General features: G+C 40.3%; 1 protein-coding gene across 11 annotated transcripts in view; it reads right to left on the bottom strand.

Annotated features, from left to right (window-relative positions):
- The window catches only part of LOC146318764 (RNA-binding protein Musashi homolog 2), a 351,568-nt gene that overhangs the window by 226,109 nt on the left and 108,644 nt on the right, over window positions 1-16,815 (bottom strand). For all 11 annotated transcript variants that reach the window (XM_084730906.1, XM_084730905.1, XM_084730904.1 and 8 more), the window contains one exon: window positions 14,995-15,087. In XM_084730906.1, coding sequence (XP_084587032.1) covers window positions 14,995-15,087 — 93 coding nt within the window. The remainder of the gene's footprint in view (window positions 1-14,994; window positions 15,088-16,815) is intronic.

The raw sequence follows: 16,815 nt of genomic DNA, 5'->3' as shown, positions 1-16,815 counted from the left end.
TTTAGTTTGCTCAGGACAGATCCAGATATCTACTAAAAAAACGTCTACAACATTTAGTGATTGTGATTGTGCTGGGAGATGAGCACAGATTATACTGCCCCAAATATAAAAACGACAAGTCACATAAATCTTGACGTTTCACTGTCAAACATACTATATTTGTTCATTTTTTTGATACATCAGGTAGATCCATGAAAGCGCCCCTGTAAGGTGCCGACTGTCACACAGTTGCCTCGAGTAAATACGAGCTATTGTTAATATCAGAGGATGACATATGCTCCCTTCAATCATGACGAAGAGGCTTTAGAAATAAATAGCAAAGGAGACATAACTTTACTACTACTGTACTTCAACCCCTTCAAAGCTGGCTGGTAATGTTTAAAGTGTTAATGATCAGAAAAGACCAAAACATCCTGCTTAATGCAAATAAACTGCAGATGAAAGTCTGTATCAAATTTTGCTGCTCGGTTTGGCAGGTCACTTTTTGCCGTGGTGTCAAAAGAGGTATTGAGTACTGTTTTTTAAAACTTTTTAAAACTATTGAATTGAAGTTTAAAACTCTGATCAAATCAAATCAATGTGTATTCATAGTCCTGTAGTAAACAACCTAGTTAATTACTTAGCAGCGGTTAACATAGCCTGTGCTTCCAAACCCTGTATAACCACACATGCACACAGTGATCATCTATCCTACTTTAAATCTCCTCAGAAAACATGTCTGGTACACAGACTGAGGTAAAACAACTACACTGCGCCTCGACTATGTGATGTGTGGCATCTCTGGCCCAAATATTTCAGCTGTCACCAAACTTTGCAATTACATCCATCCATCCCTCATCTGCAAATATGCCACTTGGACTCCAGATGTCCACCATAATGATTTGGTTTTCTTTTATTTTTTTTGATGATGTTGACCAAGGAAACAGCCTCAAAATCTCTGGAAATATCATGGGTGTAGGTAGGTCTCCTGGCCTTACAGGTCCAAAAGAAAAGCTTTTTGAAGAATGCTTTCCCTGACAATCACTGTACAATAAGAAAATGCTACAGATCTAAATGTAGGTTTGAATTAGATTTCTGAATACTGCATGTTTTAGTCATCTTCCAACACTTTGGTTGCCTCCAGTGCCTGTGAAGGAAGTGAGTGTTTTGATTAGCTCTATTAACTAAACACAAATGCAAATAGGAGGATGAGTGGACTCATTTTAAACTCTAACTAATAATGTCAGGCACATAGTCAGTGGTCAGTTTACATCTGAGTAATTGTTTTTTGCAGTGCAATGTAAACAGTGTGTATGTACAGGCATTTCCCTCTCTGAGTAAAATGACTCAGTCCTCATCTGCTTAACAGTGTGTTGCCAATATAAATTAACAAATTAATTGACACCCACGGCGAGTATACTCTCATGAGTTGACCTCTGTCCCAACAAAGCCATAGATGAGTTGCTCCAGACACCACTGTACATAATAATACAAAACATGGAGGAGGATTTATAGAGGCTTTAGAGAGCTATTTTACAGTTCTTAGCTACAGCAGAGCAATGTCAGCCTGCCCATGGCTTTGGTCCAGACTAAAATATCTTAATAACTGTGGGATTGTGAAGGTAAGCAATTAAATTTTGTACAGCTGTTTAAGGTCACCAGAGGAAAAATTGAAATGACTTTTTCTCTAGCACCAACGTGAGACTGACATTTTCAGTTTTGGGTTAAAATTTCTTGGCAACCAATGAAAGGATTGCCACAGAATTTGGCACAGATTGTTCCCAGATGATGAGACTAAAACTGATAAGATGACTTTTTATCCACATTTTGTCCACAACAGCATGTTAGCACTGTGAATATCTGAGAATGCTGACATTAGCATTTAGCTCAAAGCCTCGCAGAGCTGCTAGCATGGCTGTCGACTCGTCGTCTTGTTTTAACAATACAGAATAAAAGCTGTCAAAATGAGCACATTTCTCAAATGAAACAGGGAGAGGAGAAGGAGGGAAAAAAGCTAACAAAGTTTCTGACAAAAGAGCTGTATAAGACACTGGAACAGGTTAGAAACAAAACTGGAACCACAGCATTCACATCTTTTGCTGAAACTACATTTTTCATCGCAATTACCCCATTTTGTTTGGCCTACTTACTCTGCCCTAGCAAAATATTACTGGATGTAATGAGTCTGTCACTACCAATGTTGGATTCTTCACTTGTATTGAAATAAAACCTAATAAGCAATTCCTAACAACTCTATCATTTAAGATAGTAGGTGACTTCAGGCCTTAAATCTGGATAATCTAACACTTTTAACAGACCTGAGGATATCCACATACATAGACACACAGGAGCGAGCAGTAAAGTGTTTCAGATAAGTGAAACCTTTGAGACGTCATTAGCCCTTCACATCAAACGGCAGCACATTGTGTACATTTCCATGTAAGAACATTTACCCGGTGATTTCAAGAAGGCGATGCGTGGGAGGCACTCATAGCGTGAGCGGGAGCTGCCTGTGTGGACCTGGTCACACTGTGGTAGGTGGCTGAAGAAGCACAGGCAAAAGGCTACTTGAAGACATTTTTCAACCCTTGTACTGAATTCTCATCGTGCTATATAATAAAAGATGTGCTGTCAGTGATCTCAATCACAGCAAACACAAAGTATGCTTCCCTCACTTTCTTTGAATGTAGCTAGTTAAGTTTCATTTCACAAAGGGCAGGTATATAGAGCATATTATCAAATCTGGCTATGAAGGAACTTATACTGAAACCAACATTCAGCAGTGCTTTTTATCTTATGTGTTTATCCAGGTTACAAGTTGATAGTTCTGTTATCTCCGCCAAGTGTAAGCCAGGAGGGGATCATGCGATAGCTTGTGTGTCTGTATGAGTGTGAGGTTGTCTGCAGCTAATCTCACACACTACTGGACCCATCAGCCTTACTTTTTTTCCTCCACATTCATGACTGTATGCTGAAGGGTCTCTGTGACTCAATTTCTGAAAAATGTTGAAAAACTCTTTTTTAATGTCTTCACACTTCACACAGGTACTATGTTTTCGGGTCATCCCATTCTTGTGAAGGCAATATCTCAACAATGCTTTGAGGGAATTTCTTCAAATGACATGGACTCAAGTATAAACTGATTAGATTTTGGTGGTCAAAGGTCAAGGCCATTATGACCTCGTAACACATATTTTTGGCCATAACTCAAGAATTCATACAAAAAATGATATTTAATTGGATACTAGCAGTGCAAGTTACATGTATTTAAATTACAAGATAAATGTAATTGTAGTCTGTTACAAGTTACAAAGTTACAAGGGGGTTACATCTAAATATTCTTTCCAGGCTGCCTGGTGGAGATCTGCACTCTATTGAGTACACTTTTCCTTTTTTTTTTTTATTTACTGCTTGTCTCTAGATACATTTACGGAATAATTTTGCAAAATCCAATAATTGTAATGGCAAAGGTTGACACATTTGGAAAAAAGGAATATTGAATTTTCTGCTTATTATATATCTCTAAAATGTGAATAAAGTATCAGAGTTGCAGTTTAAACTCAAACATCCGATTGCCATCACTTTGTGCAGTCCTCTGGATAGATTTATCCCAAATGCCTAATCAGCAAACACCTTAAGAAAATTTCTCAAGATTCATAAAAGTGTATGTATCAGCTCAGATGTTAAGGTGAGCGTTGTGCATCGTCATCATTTGAGCTTTACTGTGTCAACTGCGTGTTCACCAGGTGGTGCTGAGTCATGGTTCATGTTCACCAGTTTCCTGGAGCTCTATAGTGGAGGGGGGATGTGGAGCACTGACAACCCTCTGTTAAGATCTGATGAGGATGAAAAGGGTTATTTGGGTTGAAAAGCATTTTTTTTTCATCCTCTTTAAAAGCCTATCACATGAGAGCTGAAATTTGACACCATCATTTTGTTTCTCATTTGGCTGTGACATGCAGGGGCACAAGGTCTGTCACTCAGAGGCCGACATCGGCTTCTGTGGACCTCAACTCAAATATGCCTGTCTCCGCTGCTCTTAAAACATGCACTTGAGCCACAACAAGGAAATACATCCTATCCATCCATCCATCTTCTGAAATATGGAAACTTACAGAACAATTTTATTGTTAGAATGATAAAGAAGATTAACCCTATAATTCTCAGTCCACTGTTTAAGTCAGGCTTTTTGCAGTTTGTTACTAAACTTTTGTAGTCCAACCCAAATTCTACATATACAGTTTATATGATCCATCATTAATAGTAACAGTAATAGGAATAATATTCACATTATATATTTTTAATCTGAAAATAAAATGTGCAAAGCATCCATATTTGGAGCTGACTTCACTGGAACATACTGTATAAAGAGAGCTGACATCACATAAATATAAATGACAACTATGCACTATAATTGTTACTGCTAAGTAACATTATGGTAGCTTAAATTGGGGTAGTATGAGTGACCACATTCAACATTCAAACTACAGCAGCTTATTTAAAGGTTCCCTGAGGAGTTCTAGACCTTGAGTAGTGCCATGTAGCTGTTTTTCCATGAGTGGGTCCCTGTTTTCTTTGTTTGCAGGTGTACGCACATGCACATGCATGCAGGTGACACGAGACACAGTCATACCACATGATTTCACATTATTCCGCTGATCTACAGTGGACAGAAACACACCAAGATATACTGCAGTGTGCCAGTAAAAAAGGGAGGGTGAAGACTGCAAGCTAATTCACATGGATGAGAACAATGCTGGGCTTAAAAATACTTTTTTTCTGAGGGAGGAAATGCATGTAAAGCATGTAAACATAACTTCAGGATGTTTACAAGAAAACTCCACAGGGGCCATTTAATGTAATTCTCTCACATCATTTTAGAATTATTTTCACAATTTGATCCAATTTTGAGTTCAAAAGACACACGTCCTTTACAACAAAACATGCTAAAATGCTTTTTTTTCCCACAGCATTCTCCTACCCTCTGTTGCATTAAGCTCTGCCAGGCTCCCATCCTTCAAGCTCTTTATTCCATGCCAATCTTGAGAACATACATGCAGCATATATCAATACATATTTTCCATCCATCTGGGAAATAAACCCGTCTTTGAATTCTCCATTCCTGCGGACGTTTTCTCCCACATGGGATTCCCTAAGGACCAAATTGCAGTTTGCACGGCTGAGGTGAAGGCGTGGAGGTGGAGGCGTCCACCTCCACACCAGTCTGATGGTGAGACTGCTGCAAATTACTCATGACACTTCCTCTGATGACATTTTTTCAACTTCTTCCCTGTTGAATGGCATCTCCACCCCCCCTCCGTCCCACCTCTACCATCCATCCACCAACACCCTACCCCAACACACACATTAATTCCCCGTTCTATTCGTGTCACAATAGCACAGCAGAGATTGCTGCCTCCTGCCTTCACCTGATTGACCCTTTGAGCAGGTGCTGGATCTGATCCAATCACAGTCAATCTTCTTTAAACATTTCATTCTTTAAGCAGAACAGGGGCTCAAAATTCCATCATTCAATGACCCGATCAGTCGCCGATAACACAATCAAGCCAATCCCGGCTTATCCCGAGGGAGCCATTTCAGGAGGGACAGCTGGGAGATGAGACTACAGACCTACAGAAAGGTGTCAATCTCCCCTGATCCACGGCTCTCTTTGTGAGCCACCTATACTGCACCGCATCTAGTTGTTGGAGGAGAGCGTCTGATAGGCATTTCTAAGGATCAGCAATAGTCAAAAATCTATTTAATCTTTTGTTAAAGGTCTGATCCTTTAAGTAAAAATTCAGTAACCTGCAATAAAGACACTTGCATTAACACACACACACACACACACATATGCTGGCTTTCTCATACAAAGACAGACACACACACACACACACAAAAAAAATATGATGTGAATAATACAGCTCAATTCTTCAGCGGCCATTTAAAAGCTACTCTATTGGAAATGTTGCTGGGCCACTGGGCAAATAAAGGTCAAGGGGGATATGAAATAGTTTGTCTAACTGGCCCTTTCTCCCTGTGTGTCCCTGCAGCACCGCGGCCGTATACACATTCATAGCCAATTCATTTATATTGCTCTGCCCTTCTCACTGCTAGTCTCAGTCACTAACTACAAGTGACTGCAATGAGATTGAAGCCTCTGGCTAAATCTCCACTGCAAGGCACATGCTCCATCATTGCTGCTCTGATCACTCCTTATAATCACTGGAACCAGACTATATCCTCAACTGATTGGGTGAGTCGCGGCAGAGAGGAAACAATCACAGAATGTCAGCAGATGATGGACACCGGGACGTTGGAGTAGCCGTGGTCACTGCGAGCTACCATGTAAATGGCATGCAAATGTGCACCTGCACTAGCTGAGGAAGTGGAATGAAGGACTGTGGCCTTTTGATTAGGTTCTTTTTCGCTCATATAAAGTGTATTTTTTCTGCATTAATCACCCATGTTTGCTATTTCGGGCAGTGAACATGAAGCGTGAAGTGTATTTGGGTTTTGCTTTCTTCAGAGCTCCCATCACTTCAACTCAAGTCCGAAGTGTATTTAATGTGCACCTTCACAGTTTCTAGTTTGAAGAAGAACTGCACACTTAAACATGATTTCTGAGCTATAAACTAAATGACGTGACTGTACTGTAATAAAACATGTTAACACCGCTGTTAATATTGCCATTTCTTAGCAAACTTATGAAAATCTTAATTTCATGGGTTGAAAATGGCTCAACACACCATCTACTGTTTCAAATCATCCTGAACCTTTCAAGCGTGCTGAGAAACACAGGGGGCCTCAGGGGGTCCGAGACTCCTTGATTGATATTTGAGGCCCGCTGAAAGTCTCAACAGCAAAGTTCTAGGGGTCTCCTGAAAAATCTTTTAAAAAACTGTCACTGGCAATTGTCATGAGAATGCCTTTTAAAAGCTTACCATGTCCAGTCTTCATTACTCAAACTGCAAAATATTTAGTAATAAATATGTAGAGAATACAGAACAATTGATGCTGGGTTTCCTCGTTGTTTCTGGCAAGTAAGGCCTTCTTCCATGGTTGATGCTGTTGGAAATGGTCTGCAATCTAAATGTTGTATAGATCTGAAGCACTTCCCTGTCCAAGTTTGACCTCGACATAATGGTTAAACTCAATAAAAATTACAGACTCAGTACGCATCAAGGCATGAAAATATGTTAGAGAAAGCAAACTTCTTTGGATTCATTTCTAAAAATCTGAATCAGAATAACAACAAAAATGTGGCATAGACACCAGGAATCTAGTTTATTGCCTTAGCTTGCATCTATAAAATCTTGTATATTGTGTCTGTAGGGTAAGGGGAACCCCCGACACTGCTTGCAAGGGGAATGCTTACATAAACTCAACCATCTGGGACTTATGTATGTCTGCCTCACACGTCCTGCTCACCTCCTCTTCTTTTAGCCTCTTTCCCACTTTTTAGGATTTTCCAAAATGATGCAGCAGGTGGAGTTAGATTCAGACCTGGGGGTGAAGTTAGACTTTAAGCCCTGTGTTTGTGTTCTCACTGTGAGAGCTTAATTGCGCTGTCATGCAAGGTAAAATTTAATTCTGCAATCAAACAGATAAAAGAGATGATATCAATGTCACATCAGTGATTTTTGGTGATTTGTAATCTCTGCACAGGGACTTTGTGAGGGCTGCTACTAAAAGTAGCTCAAGTTTAGGTTTCTAATAAGACAAAACAACTCAACTGCATTAGAATAATGCAAAAAATTCACAATTCTGAAAAGCACATTACATTTTTGGACAAGAGTTTTGGACAGAAAACAAATAGGGTACCACCATTGCTGCATTTTAAGTGAATCCAGTATTTTAAGCTTTGCAGAGATTTTCATTATTTAAAGCCTGTGTTTAAATGTTTAAACGGACTTCCTTGTCAGCCTCTCTCTAATAATTACATCAAGATATTACAGAGCTGCAGCAGTACCTTCAAGTGGCAACTGTAAAGATCTATTCTTTAAAATATCTTTTCTCAGTAAAACAGCTTTTCCTTTCTGTGAAAGGAGTATGATCCAGCAATTTGATCACTGAACATTTGCAACAATCTTCACTTTTTTTTAACTACCAAATCTTGGTCAATTCAGCAACAAACTTGTTCTCATGTCTCAGTTTTAAATGTAATGTAATGTTTAAATGTATGCTTTAGAGTCAGTTTCTACTTAGCTTTATGATACCTTGCTGAATTCAGTTTACCATCTTTTTACCTCATTGTTTCAATCTCTTGTTTTTATAAGACCCTTTGAGGGACGGATGTTGAAAATTAGCATCCGCTATAAACACTGTGATACTTGCATTGGATAGCTGTTTTCAATTTCTGTGTATGCTGTATCTCTCGCTCATAAACAATAAATAAATAAAATCCTCAAGAAAAATTATCAAATAAAACAGCACTATATGCTACTGATTTTATTAATTGTCATTAAGGCTGTTTTTTGTGACATGGAATACCTGAAAACCTCCAGTGTTGTTGAGGGCCTAAGCACTTGGGCAGGTATGCCAAATGAATTCATACAGTCTTTACAGACGGTCACACAGAGTTATTTTTCTGCCATTTACAAAATCTAAGGGCACGCGAAATGTCAGCCATGGTATTAGATTACCAAAGCCCCGGAAAGAATTTTCATGCACTAACCAAGGAATCCTTTTCTGACGCTCTTATAATTTCCTCTCATCTGCTTTCTCTCAGTGAAAGTATGAGGGAAGTATGCAGGCAGACGCTTGCCTGGCCAGAGGTGAAACACACCGAGAAGGACAGCGTGCTGCTGCAGTAGGCTTGTCTCGTCCATGTACTCTTACATATATCTTCCCATTGCCCTCCAACAGGTGTCATCCCTTTTTTTAACTTTGAGACTATGATTTGCTTGTCTAACTGAGTAGTGACCTTTGTGTGTCTACCTTTATCCCTCTTGAGCCCAGTGGCAGTGAACTGGTTAAGCTCCTCCTCCTCCACCTCCTCCCATTCAGCTCCACCTCCAGGATCTGGCTCTAGACCAGTGGAGCATGAGAACCAGGACAGGCTGGACATAAAGGGACGATTGTGGCAGCCCAGTGACATGGAAGCAAGTAGCTCTGATTAAACTAAAAGTCAGCTTCAGGCTTGCACAGTGAAGCCCTGCCAATGGACAGGAGTGCAGAAACTGTGAGCAGGAGTTGTCTCAGCTCAGCCAAATCAGGGCACTATGAGATGCACCCAAAGCAGATTACAATAAACCAATGAGGAAGCATTAGCCACCCCAGCTAATTATGCCTTTAACCGTGCGGAGAGCTCTTTTCATGCCTGGGCAGGGCTCTGCTGGTACGTCACAGCCAAATTTATAAGGTGTCATCACACCATCTTCCGTCTTTAATCAAGTGCTTGGCTCAGTGGAACATTTTGGGGTGGGTGGTGTTTTGTTAACAGGTGTTTGATGTATTGGAAAATAAGAGGCCATTATATGCCAGCATACAAAGCACTATATTTCCACAAAGCACTGGTGTGACCTGCTGAAAATAAGTCTAGAGATTCAATCTTGTATAAAAACATGATGGTACTGGTAACACACAGAATCCACATTAACTGTGTGCTCACATGGCATACACCACTCAGTTAGCTTCACATCTAGCCAGCAGAGGCTAAATTTCGAACAGGCTAATTACTGAGACAAGTTTTTTACCAACATTACAGAAGCCCAATAAATGCACTTAACATTAGTATTATGAGTGACATTAACATGCATTAGGGTAAGCCAACCCTATTAGGCTACAGTCAGTTCATACAGGAGGCAGGTTTATTCCTAATAAGAAGATTATTTATTGTTGACTGCTGTCAGTCATGGCCACACTGTCTTCACAGTAAAGCAGTGGCTGGCTTCCATCACAGTTTAGCTTATAACTAATAGGCTGATATTGAAGCAAACATTTTAAATTTTAAGTACTTTCTTACTGACTTTTTCTAATTTTAGGAGATTCATTAGTGTAACACTGGAGGCAGTAGTACACTTAGCCAGACCTATATAATTACAGACATCGTTGGAAAAGCTACTGAAATTTAGTAAGCAGTTACAGATGCTGGTTACCTCTCTGCACATAAAAGTAATTAATTACAGGGGAAAGTAACTTTTGCCTTATTTTTAAATGTCTGCTTTTTCTCTTATTAATGCATACATGGCGATATTATTTTATTGTAGCTATACTATTTTAGTGACAGCTGGCAGAGTTTTATTCATGATTGCACCCATTATCACTGACAGGAGGTCTTAATACTTTCCACCATGAGGAGGCAGCGACGGCTACTGTTCCTATGTGTAATCTATACACAAGTAAAAACAAGTTCTAATTGCCCCAACTGAGTTTGATAATAGACTGGTGAACAGGGTGTTTGTTTACTATGTCTGTTGTCTTCTGCAGCTGTCCACTATTTTCATGTAAAAGAAAGGTAACTGGTAAATTAAATTACAGTAAATGTAACTGCACAATTGATTTAGAAAAGTAATTAGTTACATGTCTGGTTACTGCCAATGTAATGGAATTACAGTAATACATCACTCCCAACAGTGATTACAGGGGAAACACTGATATACAACACTACGCAAAACACATGCACCAAAACTTTGGAAATCTCCGCTGGTTGCATCTGGCAGTTGTGGTGGCATTGCAGTAGGTGCTTCACCATCTGTTGTCTGGCAGAGATGTCTACTATACTCAGTGCATTCTTCTAGTTAAAGTCTCTCTTTTTGCAGGTGTGTAGATCCTCAGACTAGTACAAAAGTAATACTTTTCAGTACAGTGAATCCCTACAAGCACATCTGCTGTTCTTTAGTTGCCCCTGACCTTTGACCTCAGGGCAAGAACAGCCTCTAAAGGACTCAAAAATTATAAAGACCTTATGCATAATAACATCATAAAATCTTTTCAGTTTCTGCTTGCTATGCCAACCACACACTAAGGTAAAAGAAGGAGGTGGATTTAAAAAAAAAAACAACTTACAAATGAATGTGCCTGCTGCAAACATAACAACATTATCCTATAAAAAAGGTAACAAAATGTCAGCTGGAGAGGCCTACATATGAGGAAAGATGTGATCTCTAAATGCTAACATTGCCTTTTCTTGCTAGGTATACAGTAAGTCTGCACAGCAGCACAAACAGCACACTGCTTCATTTGACTTTATTGCAAGACAGAAACAGCAGCAGCCTCCAGTTAAGAGTCCTTGAATATAAAGGGAGGGCCGGCAGTGTTGATAAGATTGTCTCATCTGGCTCGCAGGGCTAAGGTGCAGTGTGCTGCTGGCCAAGAAAAAAAAAGATGGAGGGCAGGATGTGGCTACTATTAGGCAGGTAATGGGATCCATCTGAGATGCATTAGAATCAGCCAAACAGAACCACACTTCAGTTCTGTTCAAATGACTGTCACAATCACTTCAAATACACACCTTCAGCGTGTACTGTAGGCGACAAAAAAAAAAAAGAGAGGGGAAAGAGGGGGGGGGTGCTTTGGCTGTGGAGGAGCTCCTCTGAAGTTGTGCCAAGCTCGGGCATGTGCTCTTTCCTAATGGTGACGGCTGGGAGAGTGGCATTGAGACTGATGTGCATGAGAGCTGTCAGCCTCTCCCCATAACAAATGCCACCTCTCCCCCTGACAGAATGGAGACAGAAGGGAGGGACTGAGGCGGGAGGGGAGGGGAGGGGAGGTGTGGAGGTTACAGACAGAACCTGTGACCCAATTGTGGCCACACCAGCTGTTTCCCCTCCACTGCCTCCCAACCACCGCCATCTCTGTAGACCACATCCTGCTAATTGGCCTATGCCGCCTTACACACACACACACACACACACACACACACACACACACACACACACACACACACACACCATACACAAATACAGTGCTGGCTAAATAATATCAGTGAAATGGCTTGTTCCCACTGAGGAAGAACATTTGCCAGTGCCTTAAGCTGTAGTTGCATGATGATTGATAAGTGCTTCAAAACGTACTTCGCAGAAATATAAATGACTGGCTGCCCTGCGACCGTGCCGGCTAACGTCGCCCTTGACATGCACATAGGCAGGCAGACGGACAGAAATACGGACTGACGACTGACTGACAGACTGACACACACAGATTCTATGGAGGGGAAACTGAATTAATTGGCTTTCCCTTCTGTGGATAAGTCCTCGGAGTTGTGTGTATGTGACGATAATGGTAGGTTGCAGTGACAGGCAGGTTATTTAATAAATCCTGGATGTGTAAGGCAGAAAAGAAGAACACACGCAGAACAGAGAGAAGACGACATCTCTTTTTGCTCTGCATCTCGTCTGTCATGCACTCTTAGAAATAAGAGTTCCAAAGGGGTTCTTTCCTCAGGGCTGGGGTTCTACCAAGAACCATTTGATTCTGAAAAAGCAAAAAAGTGTGTCAAGGATTATTCATAAGACTGAGGGTTCTATTAAGATCCTTTTTCATCCAAAGAATCCTATTTGGAATAACGACCTCTTCATGAATTGTTGAAATTCTTGCAGATCATCATCATCATGATACAAAGAGATTCTTGGTATAACCCCCTGAGTGGGTTCCATATAAAATCCTAGGAATATGAGCATTCTTGGTAGAACCTCCTCTGTCATTCTAGACAAAACCCTTGGAAAATAGTAAGGTTCTCTGTAAAACCCCTGGGTGGGTTCTAGATAAAATACTTGGAATACAAAAAGGTTTTCTCTGAGTGGGTTCTAGATTAAACCCTTTGGAATATAAAAGGGCTCTCTGTCGAACCCCTTGGAAGGGTTCTAGTTGAAACCCTTGGGATATACAAGGGTTCTCAGTAGAACACCCTGAGTGGGTTCTTGTTAGCACTCATAGAAGGTTAAAAGATTCTGGGTGGAACCACTACATCATGGAAGAGTCGTTCTCTCATAGGTGGTTCTGGGTGAAAACCTAAAAAGGGTTCCTCTATGGGGAAAAACTGAAGTACCTTTTATTGTTCTTGTTAGCGCCTCCATTTCTTACAGTGCAGCCTACAATATCTACTTTGATTTCCTTTTTACTGGAGACACTCAAACCTGCTCACACACTCACACACACACACACACACACACACACACCCCTAATCATGCACCCACATAAATACACTTAATCGCTGACACACTCACGCATGGCGAGAGCAGTACTGCAGACACATCCAAGCATGCACAAGTAGGCTATAAAAGCACACACAGAAACATGCACAAGATCTTGCTCAATCAGTCTGATTTGTTTGTTTCCTCCTAAGCATTTGAGGATTCCTCAAGGAGGAAAAAACTTTGTATAATCAAGTCAATTATGTCATTCAATCAAGTCGAAAATCATTTCGAGCCCTTTCTCAGATCCATTGATTGCGAAGTCGTGCTGAATATTTGCTTGCTGCGTTCTATTGTGCAAATAAGCCATCTTTATTTGGAAAGGCGGACCAGGCCATGGCGGGGTCTTCAACGCCACTTCCTCAGGCAAAGAGCAAAACAAAGTCCTTCACCTTGCTCGCGTTCAGTCAAGAAAATAAGACGGGGCTTTACAGGGGATGGCTGGTTGCATATTGTCTCTGCAAAAATAACACTTTCTATTAATCTATAACAGCTCTTTTGTCTCCTTCAGGACATGGTACATTATGTGCCCATGAAAAATCCATCCTCAGTGAAATTGTTTAAACTCAAGGTCAAGTGCTGATGTTAGAGGGACTGTATCAGCTGAAGGTGACCTTGACTGATGTGGAATATGACATGAGGGAAATGGATCTCTGCTCAGTGTGGGGAAATTATCTGTGAAATGCTGCCACTGTATCAAAGCCTGTTTGTGTGTGCACATGCCCGAGCGCGTGTGCACACACTTGAGAGAGAGTGAGTGTGTGTTTCTGCGTGAGTGTGTGTGTAGTATGCATGTCCTTGTATGATAGGGCGTGCATATATGCCTCGCTCAGCTGGGGGTATTGGTCATGAGAACAGCTTGCAGAAACTGCTGCAGCAGACAGGAACAAACAGCTGAATATGAGCCTCTGCTGGATGAACTGGGTGTGTTTTTCTTCCACAACACACTGGAAATAGTGCTGCCACAATATCAAAATCCCACCTTCGATTCCTTTATATTTATAGTTATTTGTTTGTGATGTCATACCACTATTGATAAGAGAAAAACACACTTGGCTTTTGTTTTTTGCACAGGGGTTTGGTTATAGCACCTGGTTGCCATAACTTGTTTGCCTTGTAAGCACAATCTATGTTGGGCTGTGTGAAGCTACTGCCATATCATCACTTGTTTGCTCGTCACAGTAAAGATGTGTTTGTTCTACTGTCAGTAAAGGAGCCAAACCTGTCCTGCTGGCTTCTTTTAAAGCTCAAATTTCTGATTGCTGTAAAGACTGGGGTGTCTACGCTGTTGGAGTGACAGGGGGTGCTGCACACTGATTGTGGGTTGAGTCCTTAAAGGGAAAAATCACCACTCTTTAGGTGTTCAATCAGTGTTGGTGGTATATTTAGTCAATGAAAGCAATAAATTCCTCAGCACATGCTATATTGACTAAGAAAGTTCTCCAGCCCACAGATCCGTCCTATTGTGTGTGAGATAATGGCACCCACACTGCCATGTATCACCACTGTAGCCTAAATCTTATACTTTGTTGGCCAAAACATAGCCTTACGTGAAAAATAAAGGTGTGCAAGAAAAGTACCATTCTCTATAATATTGTTATTCTATTTTTTTTTTTTTTTTTTTTACAATCCCTGAATGGCAAAATAAGCTTTCTCCTCTAAATAGCACAGACTGAGGAATTTATTGCTTCACCACCAAAACTGAATGGACATTTACTTAAAAAGTGGTGAATTTCTCCTTTAATAAATAAAATAACCAACTTGATATCTTTTATGTTATCTTAGTGATGAAAATTGCAGTATGCAATGTAACTGAAGAATGCTGAAATTTTGGTTATTGTGACAACACTGTGCAGGGTAATAATAAAAGCAGTCTTACCTTCCCAAACTGTTCAAAATACTGCTTCACATCTTCCACTACTGTATTGGCTGACAAGCCACCCACAAATATTTTCTTTGTTCTTGTGACCATCTGGAAAGAAAAGGGCGAGAGGAGAAGATTAGTGATGAGGCTTCAGATGAATTGCACAACACCTTTAATGAGGCTTCAAACGCACTGAGTGAGCAGCACCTGTGATGTGGAGGACATAAAGGAGTGAGGACACATTGTTGCTAAACAGGAATAAATGGATTCACACAATTAAGTCTCAAAAACATTTCACTTTAACTTCAGTATTATAGCAAGGTCACCAATGCTGAAGGTTTTGGCAGGAAAAAATACTCTTGGCTGAGAAAAGGCGCTCTGTGAATTTCCCTCACAATGACATTTCAAATTGAATCTCTAATCAAAACAGACTGTCACAGAATTAAAGACCTCCATTTCATCCATAAAAGTTTCTGTTTATCTTTGCAAAACTTAAAAAGAAACAACAGAAATAATTTATGGACTTTCAAAAAACAATTAATGAGTGCTGGAAGATGGAATCAGAGTGCATTAAAGCCTCATTTAGTTTCAAACGGCAAGAATATTAAGGATTATTACCCACGGCGTCAAAAAGGGCACGAACATCTGCTGCAGAGAGTACATGCTAAATTTAGGAGGACAATTTCTCAGGAAAATACAGTAACAATTCAACACCACTGTCAGTGTAAAATCTGTCAGGGACGTTTTCTTTTTTGCACATGATTAAAATTGAACATATGAACTTGTGAACTCATGATATGTATGCTTAATAACAAGCTCTAAACTTAGACCCTCTGAACATTTGGTCAGCAAAGGTGTTAACGTTCCCTACTGACACACAACACCTAACATTTAACTTTTCTTCATAATTCATTTACTTGCTTGTTTCAGGAAATGGTGAAAAATATTGAGCACTGTTTCCAAAAACCCAGAATGACATCCTCAAATGTCTAGTTTTGTCAACAACACAAAGATAGTTGAGTTTACCGTCACAGAAGACTAAAAAAGTCAGAAAATATTTGGATTTGAAAAGCTGGAATCAGAGAATTTTGATATTTTTCTCTAAAAGAAATATGACACAAAAAGGCAAACAGATTGACAAAATAGCTGTCGACTGATTTTCAACAGTGTCTATTTGTACCCAGGTGAGAGTAGGCACATGGCAGCTATTTGGCTATTTACACCCTGCCCCAATTTTGGCTATAGAGAGCAACAAACTCTCTGTAGAGAGGAGGCTGTGGTGAATAAATGAATAAAACACAGGACTGTGGGGTTTAAGTCTAGTTTAAAACTACACTAACTTATTCTTTTCGGGGAGTTTTAGGTTTTGTTTTGAATACTTTCAGTTTTTAGTCTGGTCCAGTTTGGTTAGGTTTAGGCAACAGAACTACTTGGTAAGGTTTAGGAAATGATAGCCACCGTGGTTATTAACACCCAAGGGGGCAAATAGCATTGTTGGCTACGGACATCTGAGTGCTTATAGCATCTGCCTTGAGTCACAGTAGTTGACAACTAATTGATTAATCAACTAATCACTGCACATCTAAGTTACAGTTTTATTTGTCAATGTTCTTTTTAAGGTCACAGTTGAAACGTATATATAACACTGAAGCTCAAGCACATCATGTCTGTATGGTGTCATTATGGTTCTAGGTTTGGTGTGGTCTGACTTTGCAGTGACAGAGAACAGTCGCACACTGTGGAGAGCCTGTTTCAGCTGACCTCTGGTAACAGGCATCCAAAGGTGATGGCAACGCAAATGATTTAGCTTGTTTGATGTGGACTTGACCCACTAAT

This window comes from Lutjanus erythropterus, chromosome 11 (genome assembly GCF_056507025.1).
Source record: "Lutjanus erythropterus isolate fLutEry1 chromosome 11, fLutEry1.hap2, whole genome shotgun sequence".
NCBI classification, from domain to species: Eukaryota; Metazoa; Chordata; class Actinopteri; order Lutjaniformes; family Lutjanidae; genus Lutjanus; species Lutjanus erythropterus.
Note: the sequence above shows the minus strand (reverse complement) of the source record. Positions and strands in the feature narration are given on the sequence as shown.